Source organism: Falco rusticolus, chromosome 8, assembly GCF_015220075.1.
Source record: "Falco rusticolus isolate bFalRus1 chromosome 8, bFalRus1.pri, whole genome shotgun sequence".
Lineage (NCBI taxonomy): Eukaryota > Metazoa > Chordata > Aves > Falconiformes > Falconidae > Falco > Falco rusticolus.
Genome location: NC_051194.1, coordinates 43,843,650 through 43,858,080, shown reverse-complemented (window position 1 = coordinate 43,858,080; position 14,431 = coordinate 43,843,650). Strand labels below are relative to the sequence as shown.

At 36.7% G+C, this 14,431-nt stretch overlaps 1 protein-coding gene across 6 annotated transcripts in view; it reads left to right on the top strand.

Moving 5' to 3' along the window:
- LRP2 (LDL receptor related protein 2) overlaps positions 1-14,431 on the top strand; it is a 128,040-nt gene that overhangs the window by 93,822 nt on the left and 19,787 nt on the right. For all 6 annotated transcript variants that reach the window (XM_037398860.1, XM_037398857.1, XM_037398863.1 and 3 more), the window contains 13 exons: positions 398-568; positions 1,808-2,031; positions 2,432-2,609; positions 3,524-3,720; positions 5,296-5,541; positions 6,426-6,554; positions 7,250-7,369; positions 7,946-8,062; positions 8,328-8,444; positions 9,843-9,980; positions 10,766-10,888; positions 11,840-11,968; positions 13,961-14,092. In XM_037398860.1, coding sequence (XP_037254757.1) covers positions 398-568; positions 1,808-2,031; positions 2,432-2,609; positions 3,524-3,720; positions 5,296-5,541; positions 6,426-6,554; positions 7,250-7,369; positions 7,946-8,062; positions 8,328-8,444; positions 9,843-9,980; positions 10,766-10,888; positions 11,840-11,968; positions 13,961-14,092 — 2,021 coding nt within the window. The remainder of the gene's footprint in view (positions 1-397; positions 569-1,807; positions 2,032-2,431; positions 2,610-3,523; positions 3,721-5,295; positions 5,542-6,425; positions 6,555-7,249; positions 7,370-7,945; positions 8,063-8,327; positions 8,445-9,842; positions 9,981-10,765; positions 10,889-11,839; positions 11,969-13,960; positions 14,093-14,431) is intronic.

Genomic DNA, 14,431 nt, shown 5'->3' with positions numbered 1-14,431 from the left:
CTCTGAAAATTTGAAATAAATTTTGGCTGTCTACACTCAGATTTGCATGGCATTATATTTTAGTTGCGGCTTAGGAAAAATAGTATCTTATCTTTTTTAGGTATTTATGCAGGCTGTCAGATATCATTGAAAGTGGAATTTGGACAAGGAAGTTTTGGTTGCCAGGGTAAAAAGGTTGATGGACATCTGTGTGGTTTGTTAGATGGTGGGGCTGCCAGTTGCATTCTTTGAAGATACTTGTGATCACGCAATTGGCTGCTGTAGCAGTTAAAGCAACAAATTAACAGTTTTCTGCTTTAGTTCTGTTGCAGGAAACACTGTGTTTGAGGTGTGGTTTCTAATATTTACTTCAGCATATTTTTACAACAATCCTAACTATAAGTATTTATTTGGACAGGCAAATCTACTGGACAGACTGGGCAGATCGAGCCTATATTGGACGAGCAGGCATGGATGGCAAGGAGAAGACAGTAATTATCTCTACAAAGTTAGAGTGGCCCAATGGACTCACCATAGATTACACCAATGACAAGCTGTACTGGGCAGATGCCCATCTAAATTACATTGAGTAAGTACACAGAAATGAATAAAACAACTGAATAATTGCTTATGTTGGATTGCAGTGGTAACATTTATAGGTGCTGTAAGCATCCGTATGTACCCACTGGCTCTATAGGAAACCAGAGGCAGAAAGTCTGGAGTAGCAGGTGATATGAATCACTAGATGACACAGTAGCCTAGTTCATATCTTTGCTGGAAGTGGTCCAAAAATTATAGTGAAAAGATTCACAGTCTGTACTTGAATATGCAACTTCTCTGTACCTAAGCGTACAACCTGAACCAAAGCAAACTGAATATAAAATCACTGTTTTTTTCCTGATTCTCTTGTTTCTGCCTATAGATAGGTGTTGAGCTGTAACTAAACTAGTGACATGCTAATAAAATGGTATACAAAGCGTTAGAGTATCTTTGAACATTTGTCCATAGGTACAACATGGAATTTCTTGTTAGCACATGGGATTCTTTTGTGATTCAAGAAAAATCTATTAATTGCTTCTAGTGTTAGAAAATTTCCACTTAAATATCAGTAAAAGTGAGTAACTAGCATTCTGGTTCCTGTCAAGGTACTGAAATACTCAAAAAGCATTTCTCTGTATTTATATTAGTATATGTATTTTTATTAATATTGACATGTACATTTAGGTTTATATGTACTTCTATTCTTCTTTTCAGTAATTCTTCCAGCAGCCTTTTAAAAAATGTGTGTATCATTTATATGTATGTTTCTCTGTCTTGCTTTCTCTCTTGGATTTCATAATTTCTCCCTATAGCAAGGTGATAGTAAAAATACAAGATCTTATTGAAGATATCTCATCAGAGGAGGCTTTAAATCAGAGACAGGTAAAATCTAGGAATATGAGGCCTATTATTGTCTTGAGTGTTCCATTATTAGCAGTCGGAGTGATACAGGCAAGCTAGTCTCCTATGTTACAAAAATAACTTGCTGTAAGGCAGAAAATGTGCAAAATTTAATTGGACTAGCTGATATGCTTCTGTGGGAAGGCTTTACATTTTGGTGGCTGTTCCTCTATTCCGTTTATTTGCCTAAAATAACCTGGCTTACTTTCCTGCTTATCTTAAAATGAATTCCCTGAGGACGGTGCTCTATCAGTAGGGACTAAAGAAGCTTCAGTTCCACATGGTATGAACCTGGTCACCAATAATGAAGTACCATAAGCATGTATAATTAAAACGTGAGGATGTGTTAGTATTTATCTGAACGTTTCACACATATTTCTTTGTGTAGATACTCTGACCTGGATGGACATCATCGTCATGTGGTATATGATGGCACTTTACCTCATCCGTTTGCAATAACAATTTTTGAAGACACAATATATTGGACTGACTGGAACACAAGAACAGTTGAAAAGGGAAATAAATATGATGGATCAGACAGGACTGTTCTTGTGAACACCACACACAGGCCATTTGACATCCATGTTTACCATCCATACAGACAGCCATTTGGTGAGAAAACAGAATTGGTTTTGCATTTAGAGGGTCAGCTGTTATCTGGAAACTAATTGTAAAGGGTCTTAAGTGCACTCAGCTTTTAGCTTTGCTGAGGTGAATAAAATGCACAGAGCAAATGTAGTCCTCTACTTCATGCTTATAAATTGTCATTTTGAATAGCAATGACTGGAAATGCATGCTTTTAAATTAGTTTCTAAAACGTCATGGCTTAATAGCGTACATTTCCTGTATATGAAATCATATATAGTTCTTTCACTAAGTGCCTAGTTATCTAGGTCTTCTTTTTCAATGTATTACATCTTTTAATACAGTATTGGAGGACTTTATTGTAAATTGAGACCTTTGTGTCCTGGGATTTGCAAAGTATGGTAATATTTATTCTCTGTTTTACCAGTTAATAATCCTTGTGGCACCAACAATGGTGGTTGTTCCCATCTTTGTCTAATAAAAGCTGGTGGTCAGGGTTATTCCTGTGAATGTCCCGATAACTTCATGATAGTACAGTTTGGCAATACAGCCCACTGCCTTCCAATGTGCTCTAGCACCCAGTTTCTCTGTGCAGACACTGAGAGGTAAGTCCACTGCTGACAATCTTTTTTCAATGTCTTTTTAAGGATGTGTTTTACAGTTTAGTCTCTTTCAAAGGGCATGAAATTAGGGTTTTCTTCTGCACTCACTATGAATTTGTGGTGTGCTTACAAAGACAAAGCCAGACAGTCTTCGATTTTGGAAAAATACTTCTAGACTCATTGTTTAAATAGTATTTTTTTTACTTCCTGTTGTATGACATCGCTAATGTAGCAAAGTTTGGGTTGTTAGAAACATGTACCTCCCAGAAAACATTTCCAGTTGAGTTCGTGAACCTGGAACCTTCTCTTTATTTTTTGTACATCTTTTACAACGTACCTGTTTCTGCCAAATATATGCTGTCAGTGGCCCAGGAAAGCCATTTAGCTGATGTAGGGGCATATTTCTGACCCTTTTTCTTGAGACAACAGGAGTGGAGGGAGAGGAATGGTGATATAAGAGCTACTGTGCTGATATTGTATCACTCTGTGTGGCAGATGTCCTTATTGGGTGGCCTTTTGAAGCAATGTTACATTGATAATCTCTAGTGAAATTCTTGTGGTAAAGTTCAGGTGAATTATTAAAATGTTACCTCATTAAAAATCCAGTTGAAGATTGATTTAAAAAGGATGAGAGATGGTTACCATAAATACACATAAAAATTAAATCCTCCTTGATTTGCTGTGAACTTTCTTCTAGAGGCCCACCAATATAATCTGTTCTGGTGACAGTATTGTGGCATATTTTTTTAGCATTTGACATATGAAGTGGAAGACATGACATTCAAGACGTCTTGAAAGTCTCAAGAAATAACACTGAGGCAAAACTCTCTTATGTGCTGTAAAAAGATGGTTGTGTAATGACTGTATATCTGTAGAGACACTTCCTAAACAAAGAAAACGCTGTTTTCTCTTTGTAGGTGTATTCCTATCTGGTGGAAATGTGATGGGCAGAGGGACTGTCGAGATGGCTCTGATGAGCCCCCTACCTGTCTGCACCGATACTGTCCGGTTGGTCAGTTTCAGTGTAATGATGGGAACTGCACAAGTCCACATTTCCTGTGTAATACCCAGCCAGATTGCCATGACAGATCAGATGAAGATCCTGTACTTTGTGGTATGTTACAACTAATAAATTCAGGTGTTTTGCAGGACAAAACTTATAAACTATATATAAATTTCAGAATCATTATCTTTTTTTCGCAGATGAAGAAGTGAGGTAGACAGATGCAGTCTTTTCTAGTCTTGCACCTGCTACAGCAGTTCACCTTAGTGCAAAAGCAGGGTAGAGGAGAGCAAAAATGTACTATATCAAAATTTAACATTTTCTACACCTTTGGGACAGATTTGAACTAGTGTAAATTACAATCTGAGGTATAAAATACTAGAATCAGGACACACTTTGTTTTGTTCTCAGTAAAGTATACTGAGTATGAGGAACTTAAGGCCTTCCTAATGCCCAGGTCAGTCTACCACGTATGTTCATTTTCTTTGTATTCTAGAGCTTTATGTAATGGGACAAAATTATTTCACCCTCTGCATTGCACAAAATCCAGTGCATGTGAGATTTTTTTTTTTTTTGAGAGCTGTTTGTGATGTCAGTATTTTAGAAATGTAGCCTAATTATGCTTGTGGAATAATGTTGCTTCCTTAAAAACTTGTTTTATTCCTCATACTTCTATCTAATTTTAAAAATCACATCCTTAGTTCTCTTTTTGTAAATAATGTAGTTCTGGTAGTTGCAAGCTTAGTAATACAGAGGGGAGGTGGTGGTGGGGAGAGCAGTGTGGTTGTATAATTGGTAGTTTCACTGCCTTCCATTAGCAAAAGGTTTCTAACAGTGACAGAATTAAATAGAATGTCAGTTTTACCTGAGTTTCAACTAGCTAATCTCTTAAGTGTGGCACAAGGGAATATTAAATAAGTAAAAATGTGGCAGCTGCATAATTTGTCACCAGTTTTAATATATACTAGGTACAATAAAAGTCAGTTTAGGTCTACATAATTCCTTCTGCTCATCACCTTGTGCATGGGAATAGAATCCTTTAGTCTAGAAAATGTATGGAAATTATACTGTTTCCCCTTGAACATTTTGGCAGTATATGTAAACAAGCAGTAAGGTATGTCCAGCGAGACATTCATAGTCTGGAAGAAGAGATCAGTGTTGGCTCCTGTTTTCATAGGCCTTCAGAGCTCCCCCAGTTTGCCAGCACTGCTGACATCAGCTTCCAGTGCTTTGCCCTTTTGGAACAGAGGCTGTACATTTATAGGTTGTGAAGCTGATATTAGCATGGTCTTCTACTAAGTTTTCTGGCATGTTCATTCATAGTCAGAGGAACAGGCTCATCAGGCAATATACATCTAAGTTGGTAGCATGGCAAGAGCCACAATGTCACTTAGCTCCTCTACAAAGTGGCTGGGAGCCCCTGCCTCAATCATGTTTGACTGTTGGATTTACTTCCCTTTGCTATAGGAGAAGATACTATTTGTCTTGCTCCTAGAAAAGTGTAGAGCCTTAGTGAGCTTGTCTGAAGATGCATGTAGGAAATGTGCCATGTGACGTTAGAAATCTGTACCTTAGCTGGACAAGTAAACTCAAAGTTTTAAATTTTTACTGACTTTGTTTTTAACTTTTGCTGTAGACATAACTGCTTAAGTTTCAGTATCCTAACAACATTTTGTATTGTTTCAGCTAATCACCAGTGTGAAACTCATCAGTGGCAGTGTGCCAATAAACGATGTATCCCAGAAGCCTGGCAGTGTGACAGAGAGGATGACTGTGGTGACAACTCAGATGAAGATAGTACTCACTGTGCCAGTAGAACCTGTCCTCCAGGCCAATTTAAATGTGATAATGGCCATTGCATCCCACAGTCCTGGAAATGTGATGTGGATGATGATTGTGGTGATAACTCTGATGAGCCATTCCACGAATGCAGTAAGCACACAGCTGTAGTAAGCTACCTATATTGTAGTGCACCAAAACCAGGAAACTACATTACTTAATTTTCCTGGTTGAAAATTTATTGGAAAGGAATGTTTTCTGCAAGCAAATTGCAGTCATGCAGTAAAGAGTGTTAGAAAACATAGAGGCTATGAGATAATTTGCTACTTATACTTGAAGGGGAGAAAGCTTAATTATGCTGGCCAGATTACCAAGAACTGGCAACATCTCACTCTGGCTTGCTTGATGCTTACAGCATCCTCTGCTTGGACCCTAACAACACTTTGTGAGATATGCACATATATTGCCTGTGTGGAAACAGTGAATGAGAGTTCACCAATTTTTACCTTGTTCCACTTTGGAGTATGACATATGTCACACTTTTTACAAAAACAAAGTAAAGTTTCATTTCTTGAAGCTAACATGATTTGGAACCAAGCTTACAAGGAGAACAAATGCAGAGCACAGTCTAGACTATGTTTAACAGCAGGATTTTCCCATGTGCTGCAGCACATGACTCACCGGCGTGTGGAAGAACTTGTGGCCAAATTTTGCCATCTGAGGAAAAGCTGCCTCCTCTGGCTTCCAGTTTTGGGACTTCTGTTACCAGCTCTAAAAACTTCAGGGAAAAGTACATCAAATGTCATTTGAACCTTTCATGGGTTTGTAGCGCATGCAGAATATAAGCAGCATAGATTGGAAAAAATAGTAAAAACAGATACATTTAATGCTTGGTATTTTACAACACTAAAGTTAGCAGAGAGCTCTTTTTAGTAAAAATAATTGACTATAAATAGTAACAGATTTTGAAAGGCAGAATAGCAAGGAGGACGGTTCAATGGCTAAGTTACACTAATTTTGACAACTGCCTCTTTCAGTGGGCCCGGCCTATCGGTGTGACAATCATACGCAATTCAGCTGTAGAACCAACTACCGTTGCATACCACTGTGGGCAGTGTGCAATGGGAATGATGACTGCAGAGACAACAGTGATGAACAAGGCTGTGGTATGTTTGGCAAAGAAGGACATTTCAACATAACTTTGTACCTAAACCATTTCTCCAATTAACAAATGCCTTGATTTTCTGAAGTCTTCAGAAATAATGTACCTGGACATATTTTGTTTGATAACAGTTAATTACCCTGGTGGCTGTTTGTCTTCAGGAAAAATTCTGTGTGCAGCAATTCATTGTGCAGCTCACATATTTATGAGCTCTGAAGATTTATTTTGACTGATATGTCATCAAATGAAACAGGAAATACTGCTACTTAAGCTGAACTCTTTTAGCCAATTAAAATTGTCAGTGTGTTATACATTTTAGTTAATTTACCTCCTATGCTGGTGAAACCATTGGTATGGGAAGTATGATGATGCTTTCCCAGACCCTCATATTTGTGCTGAAAACTCTCATGCACTTAAAAGCTTAGAGGACATTGGATAACTATATTAGAACCAGAAAAGACTTGAAACTGTAACACACCATGAGATCAAGATGATGTTCTTTGACAATACCAAGTTTACCTCTTTGTGTTTCCATCTCAGTTTTATGTAATTATTTCAACTGTTTCTTAATTAATTCGCTATTACTTGGCCCAGTTTGAGGCAAAAACATCTTTACTTCCATTATCTTGTGTGCATTCTGTCTTAACGAAAGACTCTGCTAATGTGTACTGTTTCATTGGCAAACTGTCTACACTGCAGAGGAGATGACTTGCAGTCCTTTTGGAGATTTCCGTTGTGACAACCATCGATGTATCCCACTGCGCTGGAAGTGTGATGGAGATAATGACTGTGGAGATAACTCTGATGAGCAGAAATGCAGTGAGTTCTTTTTTGGCTGTCATGGTATAGTCCATCTTTTGGCTTAACTGTTGTTCGATTTCTTATGACAATGGGACAGACAGCTCTGAACTGCAACCATTCCATTGTTTTACTCTACAGCCTGTCTTTTCTTTGCTGAAATACCATGGTGATGTCACAATGACACATTTTGGGTACATAAAACCACTGATAAATCCGTCATCACAATAAGACAAATTGTTACCCACTAAGTGACATTTGAATTCTGCCCTGTGTACAAATTTAGTACATCCTTAAACAAGGAGAGTGGATCTTTTTTCTTCTGATTTGAAATAAAAATTACTGTATAATTCTGTGATGAAATAAAATACACAATGAATTTCCTTCTTTCTATTTTAAGAGGGACATAAAATGTTTAACATAATTGAAGTGTATGGGCAAAGGGGAGAAAGGATGTTGTTTTAACATAATTTTGGTTTAACGGTTATGCCATATTATCTGCCCATATTACTCTTGTCTGGTTTAATGAGACGGCTGTGAATGTTTAAATCTACATCTGGGGAACCTTTCATTTTTGTATGTTCACTTTAAATGAAGGTCCTCGTGAATGCACAGAAAGTGAATACCGTTGTGACAATTTGCGCTGCATACCTTCCCGGTGGATCTGTGATCATGATGATGACTGTGAAGACAATTCAGATGAACGTGACTGTGGTTTGTATTTTCTGGATGCTACCTCTTACATGTTCACACTTTCGTTTCTGATGTGATTAGTTATTCTGCAAAATGATCTTTTATGGGAAGCATCTTTAATGAAGTAATGTTGACCTGATCAGTCATTCCACCAAAAGTAGAGGGTACCACGGTTTTAATGGTCTGGGATTTTGCAGTCTTTTTAGGATGATGTTCTCAAAAAGTAAACACTTTATCTGGATTTGAACAAGAAGACATTTCAACAGTTAATTCTGAATCTTTTCAGAGCTGAGGACCTGCCACCCAGGTTATTTCCAGTGTGATAGTGGGCACTGTGTTGCAGAGCGCTTCAGATGTGATGGAAACGCGGACTGCCTTGATTTCTCCGATGAAGCAACTTGTCGTGAGTTTCAAGCTTTGCAGTTGGTGCTCATTGAGCTCACTTCCACAAAGATTTGCACTTTCTCGCTCTTTAAGTGAGATGACTCCTTAGAGGTACAGAATTCTGCAATACTTGGTGATATCAGTAAAAATTCAGGATAAGTATAATATTCTGAATCTACTTTTTAATAAAACTGTGAGTCGCCATCTCTTACACTGATTGTAAACACATTCCTAATGCCAGGAAATTTGTGTTTACAAGGTCCAGGAAAAGATACACGTGTGACTGAATTAAATTTTTTTTACTATCCAATGGACACTGCAATATCCACTATTTCAACTGTAGTGTATTCTAACAAGGTTCTGTAATGGGATTGTTTTTTATAATGCTCAAAGGTGTGTATAGTTTCCTAAAGCATCAGTGAAGCCAAGAAAATAAGATACTTTTCTGTTTCTGTCTTCCTTCTGTGTATTGATTTACTGTGAAAACATGCCTGTACACTATAGTTTATGTGAAGCTGCAGCTCCAGCTGTTACCCAGAAAGTATTGTTCCCGGTTGGAATGAAAATAGCACCTCTGTGCTCTCTGTGCTGACTGACATTGGCTTTTTAGGTGATATTGAAGCATTGGTTCTGACTTATACGTTCAAATGATTTCAGGTTTCAGTACACAGGAGAATTACTGTCTCTTCAAGTTGGTATCAGGGCAGTTCTGTATGCCTTCCAATGTACTTAATTTTAAAAGCTGTGCTTTAAGTATGAAGGGGAATCTGAACAGTAGGACCATAATTCTTCTGACAGTAGCCACATCCTGGAATGTGCCTTGCAACAGTTAATCTCTCAGAACTCGGGTTACATAACATTTGGCTATTCTTGGAGGAAAAAGTGTATGAGAAGCCATTGAAAGGGCAATGATATAGTTCATTTATGTAGGTTATAAGAGTCATATTTTTGGTTTCTCTTTGCTCTAGTTCAGTTTTTTCCACAGTTTTTAGGGGAGTATTTTTTTACTATACCAATGTGAGTCCTTTTGTAATTAGTTATCTTAGATACTTTTTCAGCTATTCACATTTGGTGCCTATGACATTATTTGCCTTTATTACTGAAACTAGATTTTTCAGTAACAGATTCAAGTAGTAGTTGTTAAATTAATGACATTTTATTTTCAGAAGTTTCTAGGAGTAACTTATGGTGTTTTATTATTCATTCAAACCTGACTTAATTAGGTTAGAGCTACCAAGAAGTCCTCAGACCTTGCAGTCTGTTGTTGTTGGAGATCTTTGCAGTGCCTCATACTTTATCTCCTACTATGGAGAGAAGGGTATTGAAAAAATAATGTAGGGTAGGGCTGAATAATTTTCAGGAAAGCCTACAATTTCCATTGTAAATGAAAATGTCGTAATCCTTTACTTTTCTTCAGCAACACGGTATCCTAATGGTACATACTGTCCGCCCATGCTGTTTGAATGTAAAAACCATGTCTGTATCCAGCCATACTGGAAATGTGATGGTGACAATGACTGTGGAGATGACTCTGATGAAGAACTTCACCTTTGCTGTAAGAGAGAAAAATTATATTAAAATGAACAATATGCATAATAAAATATCTTATTACAATATAGAAAACAATCAGAAAATAAATTTTAAATATTTTATTTTCACTGGAGATTCTCACAGACAATTCAGGATGAATGCTGAGAATTTTGCTTCATATGCAAGTTCACTTCATCCTCCTACAGTATGTTTCTCACTGCTTTGCAGATGTTTGTATATGTAGTTGTAAAAGTAGGGAGAAACATATCAAAGAGAGAAGGACACTATTCCACATTTTCAAGTTGGTTATCTAAAATCAGAGCATCAGTTTGCAATTAAAGGTTAATACAGATAAACATATTCTCCAAGGTGCTGAGCTTTTAAGGTTATCAGTATAGTCAGAACATCTTTGTAAATATGGTTGAGGAGTCCTGACTTCAGCTCCAAAAATGAATTGTTTGAAGTACTACTTAAATTTTTGTCAGTTGTGCACTATAGAGCCACTTAAATAGCATGATGGTTTTTCAGTCAGTTTACTTCATAAACAAATCTAGAAACCTCAGTGTTAAATGTAGTCATAGGATATGCCTTTGGCCAAAGATGATGCACTGTCTTCTGACAAAAAATGTCTAATATCCTAACATAGATCACCAAAATGTGAGGAAAATATTCTTTTGGGTCTGAATGCTTCCACACTTTTTAAAATATGGGAAACCAGATAAATGTTACCAGATAAAAGCGATAGGGATAATTTGCGACTCAATGGCATGAGGTATCAAAGTGTAACTGTCTTGGTCTCTGTGATTTCAGTGGACATTGCTTGTGATTCTCCATTCCGTTTCCGATGTGAAAACAACCGCTGTATATATAGTCATGAGCTGTGCAACCAGGAGGATGACTGTGGAGATGGAAGTGATGAGAAAGAGGAACACTGTATGTTTACACCAAACTGAGCAGCAAATTCAGTAACTGTGATGTGCTTAATGTTTAATTATGCCAAAGGACTATAGAAATGTCAGAATGAAACATGAATTGTGAAAACTAGAGCTCAGTATGAAATAATTTGAACCATGATTATTGGTACTACGTATTTACAGCTCTCCATACAAGTAGCAAAAGTCAGCAAACCTTTGTCTGAAAAGTACAGAGCATGATTTTCAAAATAATATTGTATTTTATGAGGAGCAGCAGCTAACTTATGTCAACTTATTATGAACTCCACTTAAAATAGGAAAGAAGAAAGAGTTTGACTGTATCATAAAATGAGGATGAGATGAATAGCTGGGACTTTTAAAATGGAGAAACGGGTAGTTTGTATTTTTGACACTGTTATGCACATAGTAACAGTGTTGATATTTAGGCCCAAATCCTGCGAAAGCTCTTTTAATATTCAGTATGTTTTTGCTCTCAGATATCTTATGTAGTTCTCATTGACTATGTTGATTTTTCTATTATTGAGTTTAATAATACCTTTTTGTTGCTTAATAATATTATTTACTAGCTTTATTGTACAATATTCTTAAAGCTGGTAGTTTACTAATATCCTGATAGTCTCTTGAAGTCTGCAGTAGATGTATGAAGTATATCATTAAAGGATAGTAATAGATTTGGACTATTAAAAAGAAAGTTCAATCAACTATTAACAAGAATAATTTACCTTCTCTCTTCATAAAATGGAGGGGCTTCTTTCAGTTCACGGGAATGTGACTAGAAGTCATGAGGCCTCACTTATAGTTCTAGATTTACTACGGACTTCCAAAGTCACTCTAGTTGTTATTTTACCAGATTGCATCAGCTTCCTCATTAACAGTGTAGAATAATGCTGTGTGTTGCTACTGTGTAGCTGAAACTGTGACAGAGGGGTGGATCTCTTCTCAACTGTAGGTAGAGAACCAACCCCAAGACCTTGTACAACTGAAGAATTCAAGTGCAGTAATGGAAATTGCATTCCTCTACATTATGTTTGTGACAATTATGACGACTGTGGAGACCATTTTGATGAAATGGGCTGCAGTAAGTAATATTAATAGAATACAAAAGTACAATGCTATTGAAATAAAAATGTCTGAAATGTTTCTTCTTGAATAGCATACTAATAAGTATTGATTTTTTAATTAGCCTGTGCTAGGATCATCCAGTTAGACATGACAATATTTTCTGTTTTCCTTCTTTTGGGGTATTTAAAAGATGTGTAGATGTGACACATAAGGACGTGGTTTAGTGGGATTTGGCAATGTTAGTTTTATGGTAGGATTCAATGATCTTAAAGATCTTTTCCAACCTAAAAGATTCTATGAAATTCAGTGCTCTGAACAGTCCTTTTTAGGCTTAGAGTGCACATCACAGAAAAGGGTTTCATCATGGTTTTGATCTTGTTTTGAAATGGGTTACATTATGGAGGCAAGAACATCTGGACATTTACATTATAATTGCAATAGGCCAACCTATGAAGTATTCATAGTCAGACTCAACTGGTGTAGGTTGCTTAGTGCTCTTAAGTACTGTGAGATGCTTCTCTTTTCCTGCTTACAGACATGACCATGGAATTCCATAAGGATAGCCAGTCCAACCCTCTAAGATCCTCTGTGCAACTTTTATTAACTATGCATCATAAACTTACTACTAGCATCCTGTTAGATGCAAAAGCTTTGGCTTGAACTTTGAGGCAAGAGAGAACATTCTCATGGAATCTGAAAAAAAAAAATCCTAACTTTTTGTATCAATATGTAGACAGCTGCAGAGTGACAATATGAACATGTACTTGCAATTTCAATTCGTCAGGCTTTGATAGCTTCAAGTGAAAGTGTGCCAAATGATGCACTGGTGATTTACAATCCAGCATGCAAAATGCAGATAACTGGGAAGCCTATAGTGCAGTCCATTTTAAAGCAGCTGGTTTCTCTGTTTCACCTACTGTCCCAATGGTCTTTAGGTAATATAACCTAATGCAATGACTTGACAAAAATGTAAAAGTATAAAAGGGATATGTAACAGTGCAAAACAGACACCTTCTGGCAGTCAGTGTTCTATTCTTTGGAGATAGATGTGAATGCAGATCAGGTGGTAACATTTGTTGCTTTCCCAACATCAAATACCCGTGTTATAAAGAAAACAGAATATTTGTGTGTGTGTGTGTGTATGTACAATAAGTTTATGCTTCTACAGGTATATGAAATTGAGCTGTTTAAACTTAATTTAATCAGCACTGGATATGTATGTGTAAAGGAAATAATCAGCTTTAATATAATGTCTGTTCCGTACATCTATACCTTTTTCTTATGCTCTGTCAATAAACATGTATTATTCATATTTTCTACTTTTATAACAGAGTTGAATTTAAAAGTATTTTGTGTATATGTAGAGTATGTCAGAATTGGTAGAATTCTGTATGTACTTACATTGTCTGTTACAGAGTATCTATTATTCGTGGCTTGCCTTTTCAATTATGGACATGTTTTAAAGGGCAGTGCATTCTCTGCAATGACCTGTATTGACTTCATTAGCTTTTAGATTAGGTACAGCATGAACAAGCTGTCATCTTCTCTCAATTTCCAGCTATAGATAATGTAGGGCCTGTGTTATGTATGATAGCGATTGAGAACACTTTTTGTTTACTGATAAAAAAAGCTCTGGGTAAGAAAGAGGTGGGCTGGCAAAGGTAGGATTTAGTCAAATGCCTTAGTTTCTGCAGTTGCTGGTGATTGGTGGTTATGTAGAATGCCATTTCTCTTAAGGAAGGTGAGCTTTGATGGTTATGGCTTTTATCATGACCCTGTCTAGAGACTGAACTTAACTGGCAGCTGTGTTGACATGTAGTTAGTTATGCCTTAGAGAATACATGTTCACATTAATTGAGTTTCAGTTAGAAAAAAATGAAAGAAAACTGATCTTGTCTACCTGAAAACCATTTAAAATCATAATAATGATCAAAATTATGACACCTTTATCACTTCATTTTTATATTATAATTGTATAATTTACTTTCTTTCTTCCCCCCACCCCCAGATCCTGGAACAGAGCGAACTTGTGCAGAAAATATCTGTGAACATAACTGTACCAACCTGAATGAAGGAGGCTTTATCTGTTCCTGTAGACCAGGGTACAAGGCCAGTGAAACTAACCGAAACTCCTGTGATGGTATTTTCGATCTTCTAATCATCTTCTCACTGATAAGCGTTCAGTAACCTGTTACTTAAACGTTTCAATGTGATTACCCATTTTGCATTCTAGAACAGTTTTTATACATTTAGCAGATGCTTCCTAAAAAGTTCTGCTGCTGAATCATGTTTTCTAACATGCAGGCCTCACTCCACAAAGAACTGGCTCCACAGTTTGGACTTATTTTAAACTTTTGGTGGCTGTGGGTTTATGTTTTTGCTTTACTGTAGATAAGCGTTGTCATATCCTTGCAATCTGAGGGACAGAAATTTCCTGTTGTTTTTTTTTTTTTCTCTCCTTACTGAAAGAAAACTTACT